At 35.2% G+C, this 23,011-nt stretch overlaps 2 protein-coding genes across 2 annotated transcripts; both read left to right on the top strand.

Moving 5' to 3' along the window:
* Positions 1-3,597: 3,597 nt before the first annotated feature.
* On the top strand, positions 3,598-6,357 carry LOC117338154. The gene has a single exon (XM_033899377.1). It carries the CDS (start codon positions 5,176-5,178, stop codon positions 6,334-6,336), a length of 1,161 nt encoding a protein of 386 aa, XP_033755268.1. The 5' UTR covers positions 3,598-5,175; the 3' UTR covers positions 6,337-6,357.
* LOC117338155 (toll-like receptor Tollo) lies at positions 6,333-7,309 on the top strand. The gene has a single exon (XM_033899379.1). The coding sequence runs from the start codon at positions 6,371-6,373 to the stop codon at positions 7,247-7,249; it is 879 nt and encodes a 292-aa protein (XP_033755270.1). The 5' UTR covers positions 6,333-6,370; the 3' UTR covers positions 7,250-7,309.
* Positions 7,310-23,011: the final 15,702 nt, after the last annotated feature.

The following is a 23,011-nucleotide window of genomic DNA, read 5'->3' as shown; positions in this document are numbered from 1 at the left end:
CAATTAGATGATTGGAATCCCCGGCGACTGTCACTTGTTATTGAATCCTTACGACAGAGTTGAGATGTAAAATAAGGGTCACCTTGGTTGAAAATGGAATTGACGCCAAGAATGTCATGATTATCATTATATTTCAATTGGCCGATTAACCCAGAAAGAACGTCATATAAGGGAGGATGAAAAGGCACAGAAAATAAGTTAACAAATGAAGCATGCATGTATCATTGATGTTGAACGGTTTAAAAAAATGTAATAAAAAAAAAAATAAAAAAAAAAATAGCTTTTATGGTATCTAATTATACCTTATCAACAAAATATCAAAATATTTCACGAATATGACGATGTTGCGCGGTTTACTGATACATACGGCATATATTTCAGGAATATACAATCGTTTAGGCGAAGTGAAAGAAATATTGTATAAATAATGAACTATAGCTATTTCACAACAACTGCGAAATAAGTTCTATCAACAGAATTTGAAGTAACATATAACAAAACTGCAAGAGTTCCCAAATGAACTATTTGAAACCATACAACATATTTCATGTGACATATACGATCTTACGATAACATATAATGGGGTCCATTCGGGAAATATTTTATATTGCTTATCACAAAAAAAGGATAAAACGGCCAATATGATATATCATAAACACCAACAAACAAAATGAAAACCTCTTGAATATGATAAATTAAAATCACCGAAAATTCGGAGCAAATTATCGGGCGGCACACGAATTTCTTCTGGGTGTTGTTGATTTTTTTTTTTTTGTTACATTTAGATTTTAAACGAAAAAGTCAATCATGATTTCGCTTTGTCTGAGATGGATTTTCGTCTTTAAACCTTTATATTACATTATCTTGCATTATCGTTTAAGAAATGTCTTCAATTTTGGAATCCAACAACCAATGTTATATATTTAGATAACTTTCATGCTTTATAAAATTTATATTTAATATACATGTATTCAAGTATGCGTTTAAATAATTTGATCTGTTTTTAATTAATTTGATTTTGAAGCCAATTTAATCAGCTAAATCTAATTATCACAATTTTTATGACATATATTTCGAAGTTTATGCATAAGTTGAAAAATAATGTTTTGCCTTCTACATCAGCAAATATAAAATACATATATTCGTATCAAGTATGTATATATACACATGTATATATGGTGCATGTTGTATCATAAATACGTTCTCTCGGGGAAATCTGCTCGATCTATTTTGGAGAATTTCCGTCCAGTAAACCTAGGTTGACATCCCGATGACTATGACCACGCATCAAGCTGTTAATCCACTGCTGCCGACCGACAGATAATATATGATATCGCTAAAAAAAATGTGGAACAGACAATCGAGATATATGTTGACAAGTAGAGGTCAAATTGATTGCAGCTGAATGTGTATCATGTCTAGTCTGACAGTAGAGACCCTTTTTCACCAGATATGGAAATTTATTAAGATCATCTTCATAACGGCTTATAAACACATAAAGGGTCGCAGGGACAGTGAATGATGGATACAAAGATTTAAACAAGACGGAAACAACATCAAATAAAATATTTACTAGACGGACATAAGCAATTGCTCGTATTGCTATAAAGTTTAAAAAGCAGATGTCACAGTGGTATGTCATGAACCGAGGGATTACATTTTATATAGTATAGATTGTCTGTATAGGAAATATATTGTTCGTTTCAAATAGAGCTTTAAATTTCAGTTTTATAGTTATGAAATTATCTCTGTTGGGATAGTGCTATTCGACACAGAGACAAAAAAAACACACAAATAAAAAAACAACAAATAACAAAACAACAACAACCAAACAACAAAAACAAAACACAAACAAAAACAAAAACAAAGAACATTTATCCGACAATTAAATTTACGTAAAATATTACGAAAGAGTATACACATATTTTATATAATTGTTTGTAATTAATTTGGTTCCTAGTTTGACAAATTCCCAAATTCTATCATAACATAGAGGAATTTTATGTAATCATGTTTTTGTACAGGCTATCGACACTTACAGTTGTTTAGGGTCAAACAACTCTAGAAAACAGGGAGAAAGGGAAAATGTCAGCAAAGGTGCACAATTGATGAAAAAAGCCATAGAAAATCAATATAAACACAGAGAGGGTTTTAGACGACATCTTCATTAAAAAATCATTGAAATATCATTCGTCTAATTCATGATCCTGAGCTCTCATGAAATAGTCGATACTGGAGACAATATACAATTAATCTAGTTGTTTATAAAGGGGGCCATTGTTTAGCGCGTACGATCAGCGAAGTCTCCAATAGGCTTCATACCTGGAGATAAAGAACGTTGTATGGTCATCAGTATAATATTTACATTTCTCCGCATTTCCCCATTGATACTATGCTAAGAGGCAGTTGCCACCATACGCATATAACACTCAATGCCTCAGGCTATACAAAATGTAACACCCAGTGGGTCATGTGACATTAAAAAAGGCGGGATTGTTGTTGTTTTTTTTTTTTTTTTTTTTTTTGTTGGTTCATTTTTTTTTTCGAAGTTGACGGAAGTGGTAAGACAATGTAAACATAAGTATTGAACAGTGGTTTTAATGATGCATGGTGGGAAAATGCAGCATGGAAACCCTAACGGATTCCCATGGCATTTGCCAACAATACATCTTGCTGCCATATCGACAATAACAACATTAAAACCACTGTTCATTGCTTAAAACACATTTTTACTTTTCTTTGTGGTTGTAAAACATAGTATTACCTGAAACGAACATACCAACATTGTTGTGTCTAATAAATTTCCTTGGTTCATCGCCCCGTGAATCGCAAAGGTCATTTTGAGGCGACATCCAGAGTAATTAGGATAAGGCGTCTTACTCAAGGACACAACCACGACAGCACAGACCGGCCCGTTAATCAGTTTCCCAAAACCAGAAACCGACACGGGGAGCGTCTCGAGTTGCCTTTGATAAACATCATATATAAAAAGTATGTGCTATATGCGTGTGTGTATTAGGATGTTTAAATGATTTTCATTTCATAAGAAATTCATGAAAAGAGACTTTTTGAAAAATCTTCAGATCAAAACAAAAAAGAAGAAAAAAAAAGAAAAAAAGAAAAGGAAACAAGAAAGAAAAATGCACCGAATGAAATGGAAAAGATACGACGAAGCTATAGATATAAAGCAATTTAAAGATATGGCATTTTTATCAATCAGGTTTGTTTTTTTTATTATTATTATTTATATTTCTTTTGTATTTACAAAGTTTAAATAAATCTATTATATAGTTTCAATTGCGACAAACAGCACAATTCAACTACTTATGATTTTTAAATATCCATTAACGTCTGTTTCATACAAATCATAACTAATGTGATTTGCTTCGTTGTTAATGACAGCGATAATTAAATCATATAGAACAATGGAAATTAAATAATTTTACTCAATAATAATAAATATTATGTATGTTTTTTTCATGTTTTTTGTTTTCATTTATATACCTTCATTTATCTTATGCGCTAGCATATATATCTATATATGCATTTATTATTGAGAGATGTGTTACGCTGTCACTCATTGGCCCTAATGAAATCACATGACATCAAGAGGAGACAGTATAATGTTTTGTCAGGTCCGTGGAATCGTATATTGACTCCTGTTGAAAATAGAAATTATGTCAACTTTGCTGAGATGTATTTTTAGCAGAGGTTAATATAACATACCACGAACCTAGTGAAATGTCATATTGACCTCCCGATGATGTAATGAGATATTTTAAAGAAACTTTATTTATCTATTTATTAATTTATTAATTTATTTTGCTTTTAAGTTAATCTAAATCATATAACATAAAAAAAAATGCAGACTTTATTTCAGGCCCTCAGCCAAAGTCTATATTTTTATGATATCTACCGACATATTGTTGTTCGTATGTATGATAATATATGCATTTGTCATAATGTTAAAAGAATTGTATTTTATCAAACCTCAGCAAATTTGTAATGATATATTCCCCTTTGAAAATAACCAGATCAACGTCAGCACATGAACAGTTAGGTGTTACAAGCACTATTAATTTCGTTATAGATTCATAACCCACTTAGATTCACCCCCGTACAACACATATGTAGTTCCGGCTGATACCAAAGAAAGCAATTTAGCAATTAACACGAGTCACCGGATCACCTTAATAACATTACACGTTCCTGTCAAATATGGAATACCGAAATACTGGTATTTACATGTAATCGGATGTTCGTACCAATACACAAAAACTGAAAATTATTCTATATGCTATGGTACAAATGCTTAAAACACTTAAGAGTGTTCAAATAATGAACACTTTATTGCGACAATGGTTTCGTCGTACACTAGCGAAAATTATGAAATATTCTCTCTTAAAAAATAATATAGAATTAGTTCTTACAATGGTAACATCAGATTAATGTTTATATAATTTTGTTTAACGACCTATTAACAGCCAGGGTCATTTCAAGGACGTGTCAGGTTTTGGAGGTGGAGGAAAGCCGGAGTTCTCAGAGAAAAAAAAACACCGGCCTTCGGTCAGTACCAGGCAACTGCCCAACGTTGGTTTCAAGCTCTCAATCCAGAAATGGAGGTCTAGTGATAAAGTGACGGGACACATTAACTACTTGGCAACCGCAGCCCCAAACGCAAGGATTAAGACTTCGTTAATTGCATACCATACAAAGTCTATTTCGTATGTATTATGATCAAACATTTATCATTTTTATAACGTGAACTGTTCGTCAGTGTCCGAATATGAATCTCAGTGTACACAGCTGTAATGGTTCGGTTTTTCCACATAAGTGAATTTCACCAATCAGACAATTGTGTGAACGTGACATGTCAAATTTTCTGCACTTCACTTGCTGCAGGAAGGATGTTAAGATGTGAATCTCTTCCGGATCTTTGAAACATTTTAGCGTTGTGTATCTGTGCATAAATTACACGGAAAAGGTCACAAAATGTTACAATTGTTAAATTGTATGTTACCAGGGACATAAGCAAACATAACATGCAGCCAACCATAGTTTGTGTAATTCATCAAATTACGCTGCGCATGCGTAAAGGATGTTTAAGTATTTCTTATAAAATGTCTGTCTTTCTAATATGACGTATCGAGATTGTATATCATTAGAGCTCGTAGAATGCCAAGGATAACATCGTGTAGAATGATTTTATCATCCCTGTTGGTTATGATGTCGGCTGCCTTTGAAACTATTAATTCTACGAGCGTATTGCAGAATAATTCTGAATTTTCATCGAATATAATGAGCAATACCAACATTACTGGAGATATAACAACGCTCCCGGGAACTCAGCCCAGGGAACTGCTGAACGATTCTCTACCACAGGAATGGTCAACAATCTGCAGCATTCAGCTAAGATTAGAATGTCTTCATCCGTCAACCAAACAAGTTATTGTAGATACTCTGAAAATAGCCCAGCCGACCTGTGTGTCGTGTTCTGTCGGTCCTGGGGAGTCCTTGAGATTCGAAGACTTAAGAAAGTTTCTACAAAACCCTTTTGTGAGGAGATCTTATGCTGTAACGATTCGTTGTCAAGATGGAGGAAATATAACGCTGCCTTATCCAATGCGAGCAAACGGACTCAAGTACATCCATGTCCAAAACTGTTTGATTCATGACGCTATGGCTGATTATTTCAATGATGATATCAAATTCATTCCAGACACTCTGGTGTATTACGCAATTATAGACTCGGTGTTTTACGTAGATTCAACTGATTTTGCACTCACCATTAAGAACATGCAATATATAACCAAGGCCGCAAAATGCGGTCCCGAGAAGGCACTCATGATAGCGATAAGTAGGAATATTTCTTATGTATTCAGCAAGGTTGTTTTTCCGGAAGTGGAGCCTATGAAGCGCGAGGAGACTCCTGTTGCAGCACGTGCGTTTTATCGTGGTGTGTCACGTGCAGCTTTCACGTGCAATTATACAAAACTTATCGAGCTTGACCGAAGTATAGCCATGCACCTTGGTTCGAAGCACGACAGTGTTCTTTTGCAGAATTCCGATTTTCCAGCACTTCTTGTTTTTAATTTGTCATATGCATTGTTACGTGAATTACCCGGAAAACTCGACGACTGGAGATTGTATTTCCCGCGCTTGAAACTCTTGGACCTAACACATAATAGAATAAGTGATTTCAGAAGTGTGCTGGATTACGGGACGAAGTCTGAAGACCCCAGCATGGGCGTTATAGATCTTCGCTACAACAATATAACTACAATAACACTTAAACAACTTCGTACATTACAACACCACAAATATGTTCAAAGTTGACATTCGAAATAATCCATTTATATGTGATTGTGGAATGAGGGATTTCGTTGAGTTCTTTCGTCATGAAAACAACTTAACAATCGATGGTGCCATAATACAGTATAACTACTTGCTAGATTTAGAATGCCAGAAACCGGAAGTCTTGAAAGGCCGTAAAATTGTCGGCGTAACTATTAACGAGTTAGGTTGTGATCTGGAAACGACAACATTACTAGCAGCGCCAATCATTATTTTGTGTTTTATCGTTGTCTTTCTTATTGTTTTTATCATTATCATGATCAAATACCGGAAGGAAATTGTCATTCTAGCTTTTACTAGATTAAATATTTTACTTCCTTGTCAAATGGTTGAGGATAATGCTGGCAAGAAATTTGATGCATTTGTATCATACAGTCAGCATGATTCTAACTGGGTGTTAAAAACTTTGGTGCCGGGTTTAGAGAGACCAAATGGACTGGATCCGTTTAGACTGTGTCTTCATCAGCGAGATTTTGCAGTCGGAACTGCAATCGCAGAAAATATCGTCAACAGCGTGGAGGCTAGCCGACATACTATTCTCGTTATTTCACGGAAGTTCCTGGAAAGTGAATGGTGCCTGATGGAATTCAGAACGGCGTTTCATCAAAGTTTGCTAGAGAAAAAGAAGCATCTTATACTGGTCACTGTAGAACAGTTGGCACCAGAGGAGCTAGACGCCGACCTTAAGCGTTGTATGCAGACATTGACTTATGTCCATATTAATGACAGGCTATTTTGGGACAAAATTATATTTTCACTATCCGATAAAAGGAAAAGGAACAGAGATAACCGATTTTTCAACAACTTAAAACGTTATTTTCTTCGCGACCATAAACAGCAACAACAGCAACAACAACAACAGCGTGAAAACGACAATAATAATGAAGCTAAATAATGTCATACAAGTTCATGAATTTGTTGTATTATTGAATTTGTAATTAAATCAATTAATTCAGCTGCTTTCTTGGTTGTTAATGTTAACGCTACACAATACGTCATTTAATGATAATTTCTACCTTTATGGATACCAGAAAGGGAAGTTTGAACCCTCCTTTTAAGGTGGTCCGAAAGTAAGACCCGTTCAAGTTTACTGAAATACCATGTCGTAGACACATTAGCGTAACAGTTCTCCCGGTCAAAAATCATGATACCGGAATGGGCAAATCGCACCTCTTTACGCCTAATTCTTAAATTGATACTGAATGTACTGCACGAATTTTTTACTATGAAACGTCTGTATTGTTATAAATTATTAACATTATTCCCCCTTAAACACATCCTTGAAAGATACAAACATACAGCGATAAAAAGGGGCTCTAAACGGGGAGAACATAAAACAAACCATACACTTTAAAGGCAGGTCTTAAACAGGTTGTTTCACATATTTCTTATAAAATGGCCATGGGAAGTTTTTGTTTACTTTTAGAATAGGTAATTAGCTTTCAAATAGACCAGAATGTTGCATATATTTTTTTCTTTCAAATAGAAAATTAATTGTATCTTTATGTCGCGAGAAACTGCTGTACTAGGTGGTGTGGATGTGGAATGGACCGGGAGCGTGAAGTTATAGACCACTTACGTACACAATTATAGTGTCATCATACTGAAATATCACACCTGGATACGACAGCGTTTCACTACTACCAGTCACATTATGCTGAAAACAACGTGCTTTGACATAAACAGATGACAAAAATTAAACATTATCGTGCTCAAATATAATACATTATAGTTAAAACAGATTGGATATGGTCAGAAATACCTTGCTGAACAGACAGCAAATTGTCACTCAATCTAAAAAAATCAATGTTATATATATACACTGTATCAGTACAAATTAACTTGCGTTGACTAAAAACGCAGTCAATTTAAAAGTGTTACACGGTAAATGGCCCATTACATGTTATGCATCGAGACTGGTAATATAAAAACAAACAAACACACAAACACACAAAACAACAACAAACAAAAACGCCCCTCTCGAATATTGGCAATAGGGCCTTATCCGTTTATTCGTTGATATCACATTGCGTTAAAGCTGTACTTTTACGGTTCTTTTGATAAATACTCAACGGATCTAATAATTTGCAGAATGATAAGCTTGCATTGTGACATATAGCTCGACAAAAATAGGTACTACGGCGGTATATTAAATGTCGATTATGTTGAATAAATAAATTTCGTGATGATCATTAATAACTGAAGGCTTTAATGAGAAGAAATTAATAGAAATACACATTTTGTTTTTTACATTCTCTTGCTAAAGTGAACGTGAGTTTTCAAGTATAGTGCATATCGTTTATATGCATGAACGTTAGCTTAGACAACAGCTCACAGCCTCTCCTTACCTGGTCACAGTGATAAACAAACGTCTATGAATTATGTTATTGTTTGTACTATTATCTGTCTTAATTAAGGATGATTGATTAAGACAATTACTTATACATACTTACCGTTGTTTCGCTACTGTATATATAAACATATATCCCTTTCGTGAATTATGCATGTATTTTCTTTTAACTTTTATTTGTATTCTGCACAGAGCAATTTAATTCAAATCATATGTACAATTGCACTACGCTTTGTGCACGCTTTGTTCACACGGAGAGTAGCGTAGTACAAACGTACATCTGGATGGATTAGATTGTCCTCAGAGAGGATAGTATTAAAACATTAATTGTAGAGTAAGAAAAAGAAAATAGTTTTTTTTTTAAATTTAACCAACCCCCCCCCCCCCAAAAAAAACCCCAAAAAACAGTGTGTGTGTAAACTGTTGTTTAAACTATCAGTTATTTGAGCACTTCATTTTTGTTGTAAGTTCTAAATAAAAGTACATAGTGAACATGCGTCTTTAATGATACATTGACGTCATTTTGTTCATCTTTTAAGGAAATGATATATCACAGGGGATTCCTTCTACCCATCTGTATTAGCTCTACATAAGCCGTTTCTCTCAATTATCTGTTCAGTTGACAAGTTGTATTAGCTAAGTAGGAATTATGTACTCTTATTCTTCTGATCAATCATATATTTGAACGGTCTTACTAAGGGACAATGAAGAATCTACAAATGATTTTTTTTTTTTTTTTTTTTTTTTTAAATTCGAACTACATTTGTACTCGCTACTCGCCAATCAAAAGTGATACAAGCCTTAGCTGTCAAAATCCTAGATTAGATGAAGAGCACTCTCTGAGAAATAGGCAAAACAAAAATAAAATGTCAATATCTCATATTGTATGAGGAGCATTCTTTGAGAAATAGAAATGAAAAACCTATATTATCAAAATCTCAGATCTTCGGAAGTATAGAGGGGACATGTGGAAAAAAAATATCTCGTGCGCACGACATAACATTTATTTTCCTCAATAATTATGTCGTGCGCACGACATAACTATCTGCGCACGATATAATCATTGAGGAAAAATAAATATTAAGTCGTGCGCACGACATAACTATTGAGGAAAAATAAATTTTATGTCGTGCGCACGACATAAAACTTTTTTTCCACATGTCCCCTCTATACTTCCGTACAGATCGGATGTCTACCTTTTTTTTTTTTTTTGTCACCAATTCAAATATGCCCAACCAAGGGTTACATGGAACCAACACATATTATTAATTTTGAGAAATATTTATAAAATCTGGTAACCTGTCTACGAATTCAATTTGACATAAATCCATACACGACTTTCTGTGAAATCTAAGATGTGTCAAGAAAGCCATTTATGAGAATTAACACAACCAATTTTCAGCCGTCAAAATCAAAGTCTTTCTATTTCTGCACTAGTCTGGAAAAGAAACATTCAAAGAGTACCATTAGGGCTGGTTTGGTAAAAAAAAAAAAGAGATAAGAATCGAGCAACAATCTGTTAAAACTGAAAAGGACTTCCGATGTTCCGATATGCGGAGCGTAAAGTTCAGGCAATGCACTTCTTCAATTTATCAAATTATCAGATCATATTGTCAGTCCTCAGAAGTGCTTCTTTCCATTACCGCTATATTACCATAACGGGGAATGAGTGACAGCCACTGGTTGTGTTGTATGTTTTCAGCGGTGATATCAGGAAACACGTGACTTTGAATTAATCATGCTATAAATATCATTTTAGGCCTAGAAACTACCTGGACATGCGGTTGTTTTTAAAAGACGTTTCCAAATCTTTTCAATTCTTATCGGATTTTATTTTTGTGACATAGTTTTTTATTCAAATTAATGAGAAACAAGTCTGCAATAAGCATAACAGGAACATGAAAATATGAGGAGAGAGAGAGAGAGAGAGAGAGAGAGAGAGAGAGAGAGAGAGAGAGAGAGTAAAATAATGAATATTAACAGCTGATTAAATTTGACAGAAAATAACAAACACTCAAGGAGGAGAATACAGATAATGATATAACAACTTAATTTTTTTCAAATTTTGCCATTTTTTTCCCAATCTTTGTTAATTTGGCAACATCCCATTTCTTGTTAGTAATAAATTTTCGTAACTATTATTGTAATTTATAATGGGTTCTAGAACTAACTTAAACCACAGATGATAATGTATATATTATTGAAGTCTTCAATGGTTTCAGAAACAAGCTTAGAAAATACAGGATAATCCTAATTTGGATCATATGATTTAATCAGTGACATTTTAAGATTCCAATTCCAATTTCAACAGCTACATGTTACCAATAATTTGATACGAAATTTGACGAGTAAACCTAAATTAAAATAGACAGTTATAATACACACGAATGAGGAAATTGTGTCGCTTCAATCTATAAATAGAACTTTAAATTTAAACAAGACTGCAAGGAAGTACTGATATGACGGGCCTAATCGAATTGGTTGGAACATCAATTTATTTATTCATTTACCTATTGAATGCAATTCAAACAGGCCACAACATCAAAGTTTACGACAAGACCACAGGGACTTGAGAATTAGTTACAGTCTACATGTATTTGGACCTCCCCTAGTGTGTATAACACAGGGACTTGAGAATTTGTTACAGTCTACATGTATTTGGACCTCCCCTAGTGTGTATAGCACATCTTGAGACATTTTGGGGGCTAGATTAAAATTCAGTAAAAATGACAACGCTGGTGTGTTTATGTTCACCGAATTGTAATCGAGCCCCCCCCCCCCCCCCCCCCCAAAAAAAAAAAGTCTGAAAATGTGTTACATACAACAGGGAGAGGGGGGTGCAAGGTGCAAATACACGTAGACTGTAACAAATACTCAAGTTCCTGTGACCAAGATGACCCTTCCGTTCCAAGATACTTCCACGTGATGCATGATGCATTAACAGGGGTTTGTAAATAGCAAGGAAACACAGGTACATGTACATGTATGCTTTAATGGGACAACAGCTTTCGTTTGGCGACATTCATGTCCTATCTAGATATCTCCCCCTTGTGATAAATTTAGGATGGTATTTGATAATGTTAACAGCTAACCGGATAAGAGAGTAAATATCCAAATTCTTAAGGAAATCCTAAAATCATTTCCAGTGAAATGTAAACTACATATGTCAATCTAAACGATAATTTCAAGATATACAAGTGAAATCTAAACTCTGACGATCTAAACGAAAGCTTCAGGATTGATTATTGAAATGCAAACTTTTTTCTGTAGATGTTAAGGATAGCGTCAGGGTCATAGTTCCTCTACTCTTTCCAAAACACAAACAAATTTTAATAATTAATTTTTCTTTGTTTTCATGGTAAATACTCAAATGTGATTGGTCGAAAAATTCTTTTCATTCTTCTATGAAAGAAATTTCGAGAATGGCGCGAAAAATGTGACGTCACAATACGACAATTGACGTTGCGTATTGATTTGAGAAAAAGAATCCCATTTAAAACCAGTAAAATTGTACATAAAACATATTTAAATTAGAAAATTATTTTCAAAAATTAATTTTTAAGCGTTGATGTCAATTACTTTTTAGTTTCATCGGGGTATGAAACAAATTTTGTTTGCAAACTTCTGTAAGAATCCGCTACGCGGATTCATACAGTTTGCAAACAAAATTTGTTTCATACCCCGATGAAACTAAAAACAAAATGACATAAATGCTTCAATACTTTTTAAGATATCAAAAACATTTTTTACAAAAAAAAAAAAAAAAAAAATAGGTCAAAGTAGCTGATTTCAACACTTTGACCTTGAGACACGAAAAAACCCGGGGACTTATTTCAGCTTTTCTCTCCTTGAATTTATGAACAAGGACGGTTTGTCTACCAAGCTGTCTTGTTTCCTTGTTAATATTCCCATAGTATATGTATAGCTATTTTTCAGCTTAAATTACCTTTGGTTCTCGGGGTCATCAAGTGTATCAGCCGTGGTATTTGACCCATGCATAGAGAAATTTAAGTTTAGGATGACAGCGCCCCATCTAACGTACGCGATTCTTTTAAAATATACACAAATAATTTGATCAAAGTATTTCTTAAATTATAATAACATCCATCTGAACTAAATGCGCCAGTCTTTCAAGTGAAGTTTGATTTTTTAATTGTTGAAAATATATAAAATCTATTCCTTTGAAATCCTTAAAGATGTTACATGATCCCCGCTATTATATATAGAGATACATCAACATTTTCTTTTATTTATTATATTTTTTAATAGAGTTTATTCTATTTTAGCAGCCGTCTGTAGCCATCGGGCGTTTCGGAACTTCGGTATCTTCTTTTGCACAATGCAATTCAACTAACGAGAAAATGCTTCCAGACGCGCAACATATACCTGCACTAGAACATTTTTCCTCTTGCCTGGTATGACAAAGGGTTCAAATAATTAATAATAAAAAAAAAAAAAAAGATTATTTAGCGGTAAATAGATATCGCTCGGTTTTAGAGTCTGATGCTCGCAATACCCAGGGCATAACAATGCCGGACGTGGAGGAGACAAAAGGGAAGAAAATAAGGAAGAAAGTGCAGACAGGAAAGATTGGATCAGATAAAGATGTTAACAGCATATAAGGTGATCTGGGATGTTCATAACAAAACGAAAAAAAAACAATATTTTTTAAAAATCAAACAGAAGAAAAAATGTCAACAAAACTATCATTCTAACTTAAACAAGGGCAAGACACACGTATAAAGAAAAGACAATATAAAATGACTGGTTTAGTGTTAGTTAACGTCCTATTAATGACGGGTTTAATGTTGGTTAACGTCCTATTAATGACTGGTTTAGTGTTAGTTAACGTCCTATCAATGACTGGTTTAGTGTTAGTTAACGTCCTATCATTGACTGGTTTAGTGTTAGTTAACGTCCTATCAATTACTGGTTTAGTGTTAGTTAACGTCCAATCAATGACTGGTTTATTATTAGTTAACGTCCTATCAATGACTGGTTTAGTGTTGGTTAAAGTCCTATCAATGACTGGTTTAGTGTTAGTTAACGTCCTATCAATGACTGGTTTAGTGTTGGCTAACGTCCTATCAATGAGTGGTTTAGTGTTGGTTAACGTCCTATCAATATCTGGTTTAGTGTTGGTTAACGTCCTCTCAATGACTGGTTTAGTGTTGGTTAACGTCCTATCAATGACTGGTTTAGTGTGGGTTTCCGTCCTATCAATGACTGGTTTAGTGTTGGTTAACGTCCTATCAATGACTGGTTTAGTGTTGGTTAACGTCCTATCAATGACTGGTTTAGTGTTAGTTAACGTCCTATCAATGACTGGTTTAGTGTTGGTTAAAGTCCTATCAATGACTGGTTAAGTGTTAGTTAACGTCCTATCAATGACTGGTTTAGTGTTAGTTAACGTCCTATCAATGACTGGTTAAGTTTTGGTTAATGTCCTATTAATGACTGGTTTAGTGTTGGTTAACGTCCTATCATTGACTGGTTAAGTGTTAGTTAACGTCCTATCAATGACTGGTTTAGTGTTAGTTAAGTCCTATCAATGACTGGTTTAGTGTTGGTTAACGTCCTATCAAAGACGGGTTTAGTGTTGGTTAACATCCTCTCAATGACTGGTTTAGTGTTGGTTAACGTCCTATCATTGACGGGTTTAGTGTTGGTTAACGTCCTACCATTGACTGGTTTAGTGTTGGTTAAAGTCCTATCAATGACTGGTTTAGTATTAGTTAACCTCCTATCAATGACTGGTTTAGTGTTGGTTAACGTCCTATCAATGACTGGTTTAGTGTTGGTTAACGTCCTATCAGTGACTGGTTTAGTGTTAGTTAACGTCCTATCAATGACGGGTTTAGTGTTGGTTAACGTCCTATAAATGACGGGTTTAGTGTTGGTTAACGTCCTATCAATGACTGTTTTAGTATTAGTTAACGTCCTATCATTGACGGGTTTAGTGTTGGTTAACGTCCTATCAATGACTGGTTTAGTGTTGGTTAACGTCCTATCAATGAATGGTTTAGTGTTAGTTAACGTCCTATCAATGACTGGTTTAGTGTTGGTTAACGTCCTATCAATGACTGGTTTAGTGTTTGTTAACGTCCTATCAATGACTGGTTTAGTGCTAGTTAACGTCCTATCATTGACTGGTTTAGTGTTAGTTAACGTCCTATCAATGACTGGTTTAGTGTTAGTTAACGTCCTATCATTGACTGGTTTAGTGTTAGTTAACGTCCTATCAATTACTGGTTTAGTGTTAGTTAACGTCCTATCAATGACTGGTTTAATGTTGGTTAACGTCCTATTAATGACTGGTTTAGTGTTAGTTAACGTCCTATTAATGACTGGTTTAGTGTTAGTTAACGCCCTATCAATGACTGGTTTAGTGTTAGTTAACGTCCTATCATTGACTGGTTTAGTGTTGGTTAAAGTCCTATCAATGACTGGATTAGTGTTGGTTAACGTCCTATCAATGACTGGTTTAGTGTTGGTTAACGTCCTATCATTGACTGGTTAAGTGTTGGTTAACGTCCTATCAATGACTGTTTTAGTATTAGTTAACGTCCTATCAATGACTGGTTTAGTGTTAGTTAACGTCCTATCAATGATTGGTTTAGTGTTGGTTAAAGTCCTATCACTGACTGGTTTAGGGTTGGTAAACGTCCTATCAATGACTGGTTTAGTGTTAGTTAACGTCCTATAAATGACTGGTTTAGTGTTAGTTAACGTCCTATCATTGACTGGTTTAGTATTAGTTAACGTCCTATAAATGACTGGTTTAGTGTTGGTTAACGTCCTATTTAATGACTTGTTTAGTGTTGGTTAATGGCCTCCATTTACCGCCGAAATTTAGCGAGGGTGCATACATGAATGTGCCAAAAAAGCAGGTCTGAAATACCTTTCACATAAGTGACATATAACATAACTGTAATGTTGATTGGAATGTGAAGGATATCATTGTGGCCAACTTAAAACATATATCATCATGCCACCGGCATTCAGACTTCATCTTCAAATATAGAAATTTACTAGTGAATTGGCTGATATACGTGTTAAGTTGGCACAATGATATCAAAAGCCCCACAACAAATCAATGCCACTCAACAAGTCAAAACCAATTAACAAGTCAAAACCAATAAAACAAGTCAAACCAATTAATTAGTCAAAACCAATTAAAAAGTCAAAACCAGTTAACAAGTCAAACCAATTAACAAGTCAAACTAATTAATTAGTCAAAACCAATTAACAAGTCAAAACCAATTAACAAGTCAAAACCAATTCACAAGTCAAAAACCAATTAAGAAGTCAAAACCAATTAACAAGTCAAAACTAATTCACAAGTCAAAAACCAATTAACAAGTCAAAACCAATTAACAAGTCAAAACTAATTCACAAGTCAAAACCAAATAACAAGTAAAAACCAATTAACAAATGAAATCCGCAACAAATCAAAGTCACTCAACATATCACCATTAAATAAGTCAAAGCCACTCAACATGTCAAAGCCGCTCAACAAGTCAAAACCAATTAGCAAGTCAAAGTAACTCAATAAGTCAAAGTCAAACACATTCCATTATCGTATGCTTTAGACACTTTGCGACCTCAACAGCTAATTACATTGTGCAATATTAAAAATTATTCCTAGAATATAATTTAATTCATCATAATGAAGACTGCTGGTTAATTTCTTTATTGGTAAGTTGTTGTTAGGTAGCAATATAGTTTGATTTATCCTGTACGGTTATTTCCCTTGGTTTGGTAGTTTATTTCCATATTTGCAATTAGAGTTATCGCCCTTGGCAGTTCCTGATATTTGGTAGCCATTGCTAGCGTGTGAGATACAAATGCCCTCCCACCCTCCCAATTTAGATGGAGATCTGGGCCTGCTGTGGTTTTTTCCATTGTATGTTCGCAGGGTTCACTAAGGAAACGTCAAGACTTCGACCACAGACCATGAGGTAGCTGAGTTTCTCCTGCACAACAGATTGCTGCTACAGGTTTTTTGAACTTTGACCTAAAATTTGATTTCAAAAGATATCAAATAGCATTGGTTAGTATCTGCTATGGTTTTTTTTTTTTTGGGGGGGGGGGGGGGGGGGGGGATTTTCTGCTCCCAGTTTCCTCCCCAACTTCATTAGCTAGCGTGGTTGAAGTCATTGGCCATCATTTTCCACATAATCATAACAGTTAGCAAAAATTAAACCCAACATAAAATGTGTAATTTTTGTTTGTTGTTATTTGTTTGAATTGTCTTCTATTTGATAAATGTGATACACGTGTGCTAACTGTGTTCCCCTGAAGCATGCATTTTTCGCATGTTTTGTTGAAACTTACAAACAGCTTAACAATTAACATGTCAACCGCAACGCGGGCGGCTAACCATGATACATGTTCTAATAATTGATCAAATTATTTCCGTTAAAAAAGCGATGATTTATAGGATTGTAAGATAGCACAGGAGTTGCTGTTTAGGGGAACCTTCACCAATTCGGGTAACACAACAATATCAGAATAGCAGTCATATCGGCCCAGATTTACTGTCAGTTCTCCAAAGACTGATAGCACGCGAAACAAAAAATTACTTATCCAGAAAACCTTATCCCCCGGATTCTCCATATTGAAAACAAAAATCGACTGACTTTTTTTTTTTTTTTTTCAAAATGGCCTTTCGTTATTGATGGGCCATTAAACAGAGCCAATCAACTGAGAATGGCTATTATACATTTATGTAATGAATTTGCTTCCCCTTCGGGAGATTTTATTTTGGCGCGAATTTTTTAGCAAATATTTCACACAAAAACTTTGGGGTAGTACAATTATCTGAAAGTGCATCACATGATAGAATACTGAGTTTCCAATGGCTACATAAATGATACTATCATCTAGATGAAAGTGCCCGCTACTCCAGCAACTAGATCAGGGTGCCCGCTACTCCGGCCACTAGATGAAAGTGCCCGCTACTCCGGCCACTAGATGAAAGTGTCTGCTACTCCGGCCACTACATGAAAGTGCCCGCTACTCCGGCCACTAGATGAAAGTGCCCGCTACTCCGGCCACCAGATGAAAGTGCCCGCTACTCCGGCCACTAGATGAAAGTGCCCGCTACTTCGGCCACTAGATGATAGTGCCCGCTACTCCTGCCACTAGATGAAAGTGCCCGCTACTCCGGCCACTAGATGAAAGTGCCCGCTACTCCGGCCACCAGATGAAAGTGCCCTCTACTCCGGCCACTAGATGAAAGTGCCCGCTACTCCGGCCACTAGATGAAAGTGCCCGCTACTCCTGCCACTAGATGAAAGTGCCCGCTACACCGGCCACTAGGTAAAAGTGCCCGCTACTCCGGCCACTAGATGAAAGTGTCCGCTATTCCGGCCACTAGATTAAAGTGCCCGCTACTCCGGCCACAAGATGAAAGTGCCCGCTACTCGGAGCACTATCAAATTTGGCGCTAGTTTGAACGTGAATCTATTATGACGTCACTGTTACTATTGTGATTGATACAGACGACGAAAACGACTGACGCTTACAGGCATTAAGAAGATGAGATATATCATTGGATATTGAAATTATGAAAGTGAAATGTAGGTTTGATGGACTAGAAATAACTATTGTATTGTATATATATGGTGTGATGGTGTTGTCGAGAGAAGGTTAAAACCAATTGGTGATAAAAAGAAAACAATGACAATAAGCATTAGTGTTCCAATTTAAAACAAAGAAAAGTCAATAATTTCAATAAACATAAAAAAAAATTGATTATGTATGATGATGATGACTAAATGTCATTATTAAATGCAGGAAACGTTTTACTGTGGAGTTCGTCAAAACCCTTAGCGGTATTTCCGACGCTTTGCCAAGACTCCATTGTAAACTTCCATCACGCGATGATCATTTCGAACCGAAGCATCAGCCATTAGTATTTCCGTGACAGTAATTCAAAAAACCGTCCTGCTTTCTGCCACCTGTGGGGGTTGAAAAAGTCACACATCCTGTTACATAAAAACATATTTTGCGAACCGCATCCGTAATTGTTTGCTTAGTATGAACGTCGTTGCAACAGTCGGGGTCAAACAAAAACGAGTGTCATGGGGGACGCCATTAATAGGAAACAAAGTCCAAGAGAGAAACACATTGGGTAATGAAAAAGAAAAGAAAGGTTCCGAATGATTAGATTAATGTTCTCCTTAATAACCGAAGGAAGTTCGTGTTGGCATATTTCATTGTCGAAAATATGCTCTAAGCTCATTAGTTTTCCTCGAAACAAGGAAGAATTGGAACAGTTCCCTGTATAAAAACAGTGCTCATAATATGGTCGTTTGTTAAACTGTTTATTAAATAAAATAATGTTTTGTTATGGTTAGGTATTGTTTTATCGATCCAATATGTTGTGAATTATATTTAACAATGATTCATAAGCATGTGAAATACATTTCAAAATCTCAGATACATAAATTTCATAATTTAACAATTCATCACCTTTACGAAAAAGCATGGTTGTCAGTCTTTCCCTAATAAAACGCCATTGAAGTGATGAACGAAATGGTATCTAATTATTAAAACTAGTCTTCTAGTAATTAATGTCTCCTGAATTTGTTAATATGCTCGGTTTTAACGACCTCCCAACAGTGATGATCTTAAAAAGATTGAGTTATCAGATACTCGGGCAACTGACTGACGCATTTATAGGTCATTATTGCAAGGTTTGTTCAGTTTTTCAGTGGAAACCATTACAAAGACACAAAGAGAATAAATCCATCGACTCGGCAAATATCACTAGAACATATTCAGCTTAAACCGTAAATCATCTTCCTGTCATTTTTCGCTGACGGGAAACAATAAAAATTGTTATAAATTGTCCAAATCGAGATTCGTTCCTACATGCCAGACATCATTATACAAGTTTACCAGAATTTTTTTCGTCGCTGAATATATATTTACAAGCACATTTTGGTGTTGTAAAAATCGTTTATTTTTCGCTTTATTTTTGTTTTTCCACAGAACCAAAAAAAAAAATCTATATATGGATTCCTTACAAAGATGATTGGAACAGTTAGTCTGATGAACAGAAAAATGCTTATTTTGCAGATATTTTCTGAAATGAAAGTTACTTGCAAATACAGTTCAAGGGAGGTAACACACAAAGCACGCAGCGCATGTATTTAAGCTTACATATTTACTGTTGAACAAAAGGAAAAGAAAAGAAAAAATAATACTCAATCACATATCTCTAACTTCTCCAAACACTCCCCATTACGACAACCGTTTTACTACGTAATCTACTTGTTATTCAACAATGACTTTATAACACAATTCTACCATATACTCGTTACTTTTAAAAGATAAACATACACCACGTGCATACACCAGAAGTGGAAATTATTGTTTTTGTTTTTGTTTTTGTTTTTTTTCTTCTTTTTTTTGATAAACTTTTGATAATACTTGGAGCATCTGTTTTTCTTAAAGGGGTCTCCTTTACCAAAACTTGCTTTCCGCTTTGTTCACTACTATGCCGAAGATGACCTTTTGAGAATGATTGTCTCCTAGTGATAGCGTGAAACTGAACCCGACTTTATAGTGCTACCTCACTGAACCATACTGCTGAAGACATCCAGCAGGACACTCCACCCTGTCACATTATACTGACAACGGGCTACCTAGTCGTCCCGCTTCTAAACTGCTGAGCGCTAAGTAGGAGTAAAAGTAATGGCTACAATTTTAGAGACGAGATTGGTATCCATCAATAATATTTTGAGGAATGTTACAAGAAATAATTACGAATTCCACATTATGTCAGTCATCCACCCTACAACTGCCATACACTTAAATGTAAGCCGTTTTCACGACCTGTCAGATAAAACAATACTTCATCAGTCATACCACGCGCGTTACCATTATTACATATCTCGTGCAAATGTTCTTTCTCAGACAAAGCCTCTTTCACGCTAAGCTGCGCTTGAACCTTTCGGTAACAGTTCAGCAATATCTAGGGTAATGTAGGACTTATCACAATAGAGCAACCGACATCAAACAGTTTGAAAAGAATGGCAATCTTCACACAGTTATAAGATTTATCATTCCTCTTTGACTTAATGTAGGATTGAGAATAAAATGTAATGGAGGGTTGGATTTAGCAGCAGTATTCAAATAAATACCACGCTGTATTGTATAGAAAGGTGTGATGAACTCATACCTGTGGACATATTTAGGAATATTGCGTCAGCTTGCAACAGGTTATCAATAATCTCTCTAATTTTTTTGTGAATATTGCTGACAAAATTTTGTAGGATAACATCCTTGAACAGTACAGTGCGAGAAATTGCTACTCTTGGCTCAGGAAGGAACGACAAATATTTCTTACCAAAACCATGACAATCGCTCGAAATTCGAATATCTGAAAAAAAAGTGACAGGTAGATCCACTGACATACCAAGTTGCAATATATACATATATGTAAAAAAAAAAAAAAAAAAAAACAGGAGAAAATGTCTTCAAAGGTAAGAAACTAGGTCAATCAGGCGTTTGTTTCATATAAGGTGTTCCTATAAAACAGCCTTTCTCACGGATGTGACAAACATCATAAAATAAACAAAATCTTTATTAAGAGATTTCTGTTACAATATATGTATACAAAATCTGTATAAGTTGCACCTGTTTTGGGTCGTTCACCATATAGCATTACTTATTTTGTTTGAATATTAGGTTCATCTTACGTTATGAGTAGATAACGCGTGTAAACTGGTTAGGTAGCATTTCCATAGGTTAGTCAACAAACACTATCAGCTGAGATAAACAAGGATACAACATCTACATTGCTAGTATTTTTCCAACCTAACGTATTGAAATAAGAGGCAAAGCACTCACCTACGGTCAGTTTTCATAATTACTATATTGATTCTGTTTCTTTTGAGATATTAAATATTGTTGGTAACATGATTCTCTATATAGGCCATGCGTCTTTTTATCAATAACTGAAAAAGAGAGTTGGTTTATGTGTCTATAATGAAAATTTACGCTCAAAGACAGCTTGCGTTCCACAACAGAATTAATGTCTAATCTCATCGATGCTCTTTGATTCTGCGATGAGAAACGATCGTAAGTCATATTAGATTTGAAACGAAATGAAAATCATTTGAACCTTACCTGTGCGCACTTGTTAAGGCGGAGATGCAGAGCGGAATAGGCAAAGCGGAATAAATGAGGATTATTTGAAAGTAGCCAACGTGCGTGTTATGCATTTGGAATCGACAGGGAAAACCTTCCTATCCGTTTTTTACAAGCGGATAATGTCAAAGTCTCCAACATACCTGAGATAAAGTAGAATATTATGCCAGATGCGGTTTTGATTGCGACAATATCCTTTTACTGTACACTTAAATGAGTTTAATGCGCAAATGTTCAGTCATTTGAATGCTTAGCAATTACAGTGTATTACTTTTCGGAATTGATTAAATTAAAATCGTCCTGGATGACCGAGTAGAATCGTCCTGGATACCGTGTGAACGTAAGCGTAAGATCCCGGACAAATTCCATTCTCAGGGTTTTCGGGTCAAGGTCAGCGTTACTATTTTTAGAAAATCTTTCTCTGTGCTCCAGTGGCTTCATTTCACCAAGTTTCACACACTTACAAAAAAATCATGATATCTCGCACAAGCTTGAGGTTCAGAGTTGTTGGGTCAAGGTCAAGGTCATCGAAAGATATTTCTCAGCGCCCCAGCGTCTTCATTCCTAGAAGGATTTTGATCAAACTTGGTACAATTGCAAATGATGATATTATCTAAAGGATTTTGAGTTTCAGGCTTGTTCAAGGTCAATGTCACCGTTACTATTTTTAGTATTTTTTTTGTCAACATTCTAGCGGTTCTCTTCCTTGGGCGATATTCATCACACTTCACCCAAATATAAAGGACCGTGATATATCAGACTCTGGATTTTCAATGTTATTGGGTCTAGGTCAAAGGCGATAATATCGGGGGGATTTCTGGTGTCATCCTTGTTCAGGGTCAACGTAACTATTGTCAGAAAATCCTTCGTAGCGCTCCTACGTCATCACCCTTTGACGGATTTTCATCAAAATTAAGACTCTTATTTAGGATAATGTTTCCTCGTTAAATATTAGTGTCGGGATTGTTGGGCCGCGGTCACTAATACATTTTTTTAGAAACTCCTGGTCAGCGTTCTAAAGCCTGCTATGTACCCATACAACATGTGTACTATGTATTCAGATGTGCATCATATGCTTAAACCATGTTTACCCATTAAGTTATGATTCAAAACCTTTGCTAACCCTTTTTTAATCTACATACA

Source organism: Pecten maximus, chromosome 11 (assembly GCF_902652985.1).
Source record: "Pecten maximus chromosome 11, xPecMax1.1, whole genome shotgun sequence".
Classification (NCBI taxonomy): domain Eukaryota; kingdom Metazoa; phylum Mollusca; class Bivalvia; order Pectinida; family Pectinidae; genus Pecten; species Pecten maximus.
This window is presented reverse-complemented; position numbering and strand designations above follow the sequence as displayed.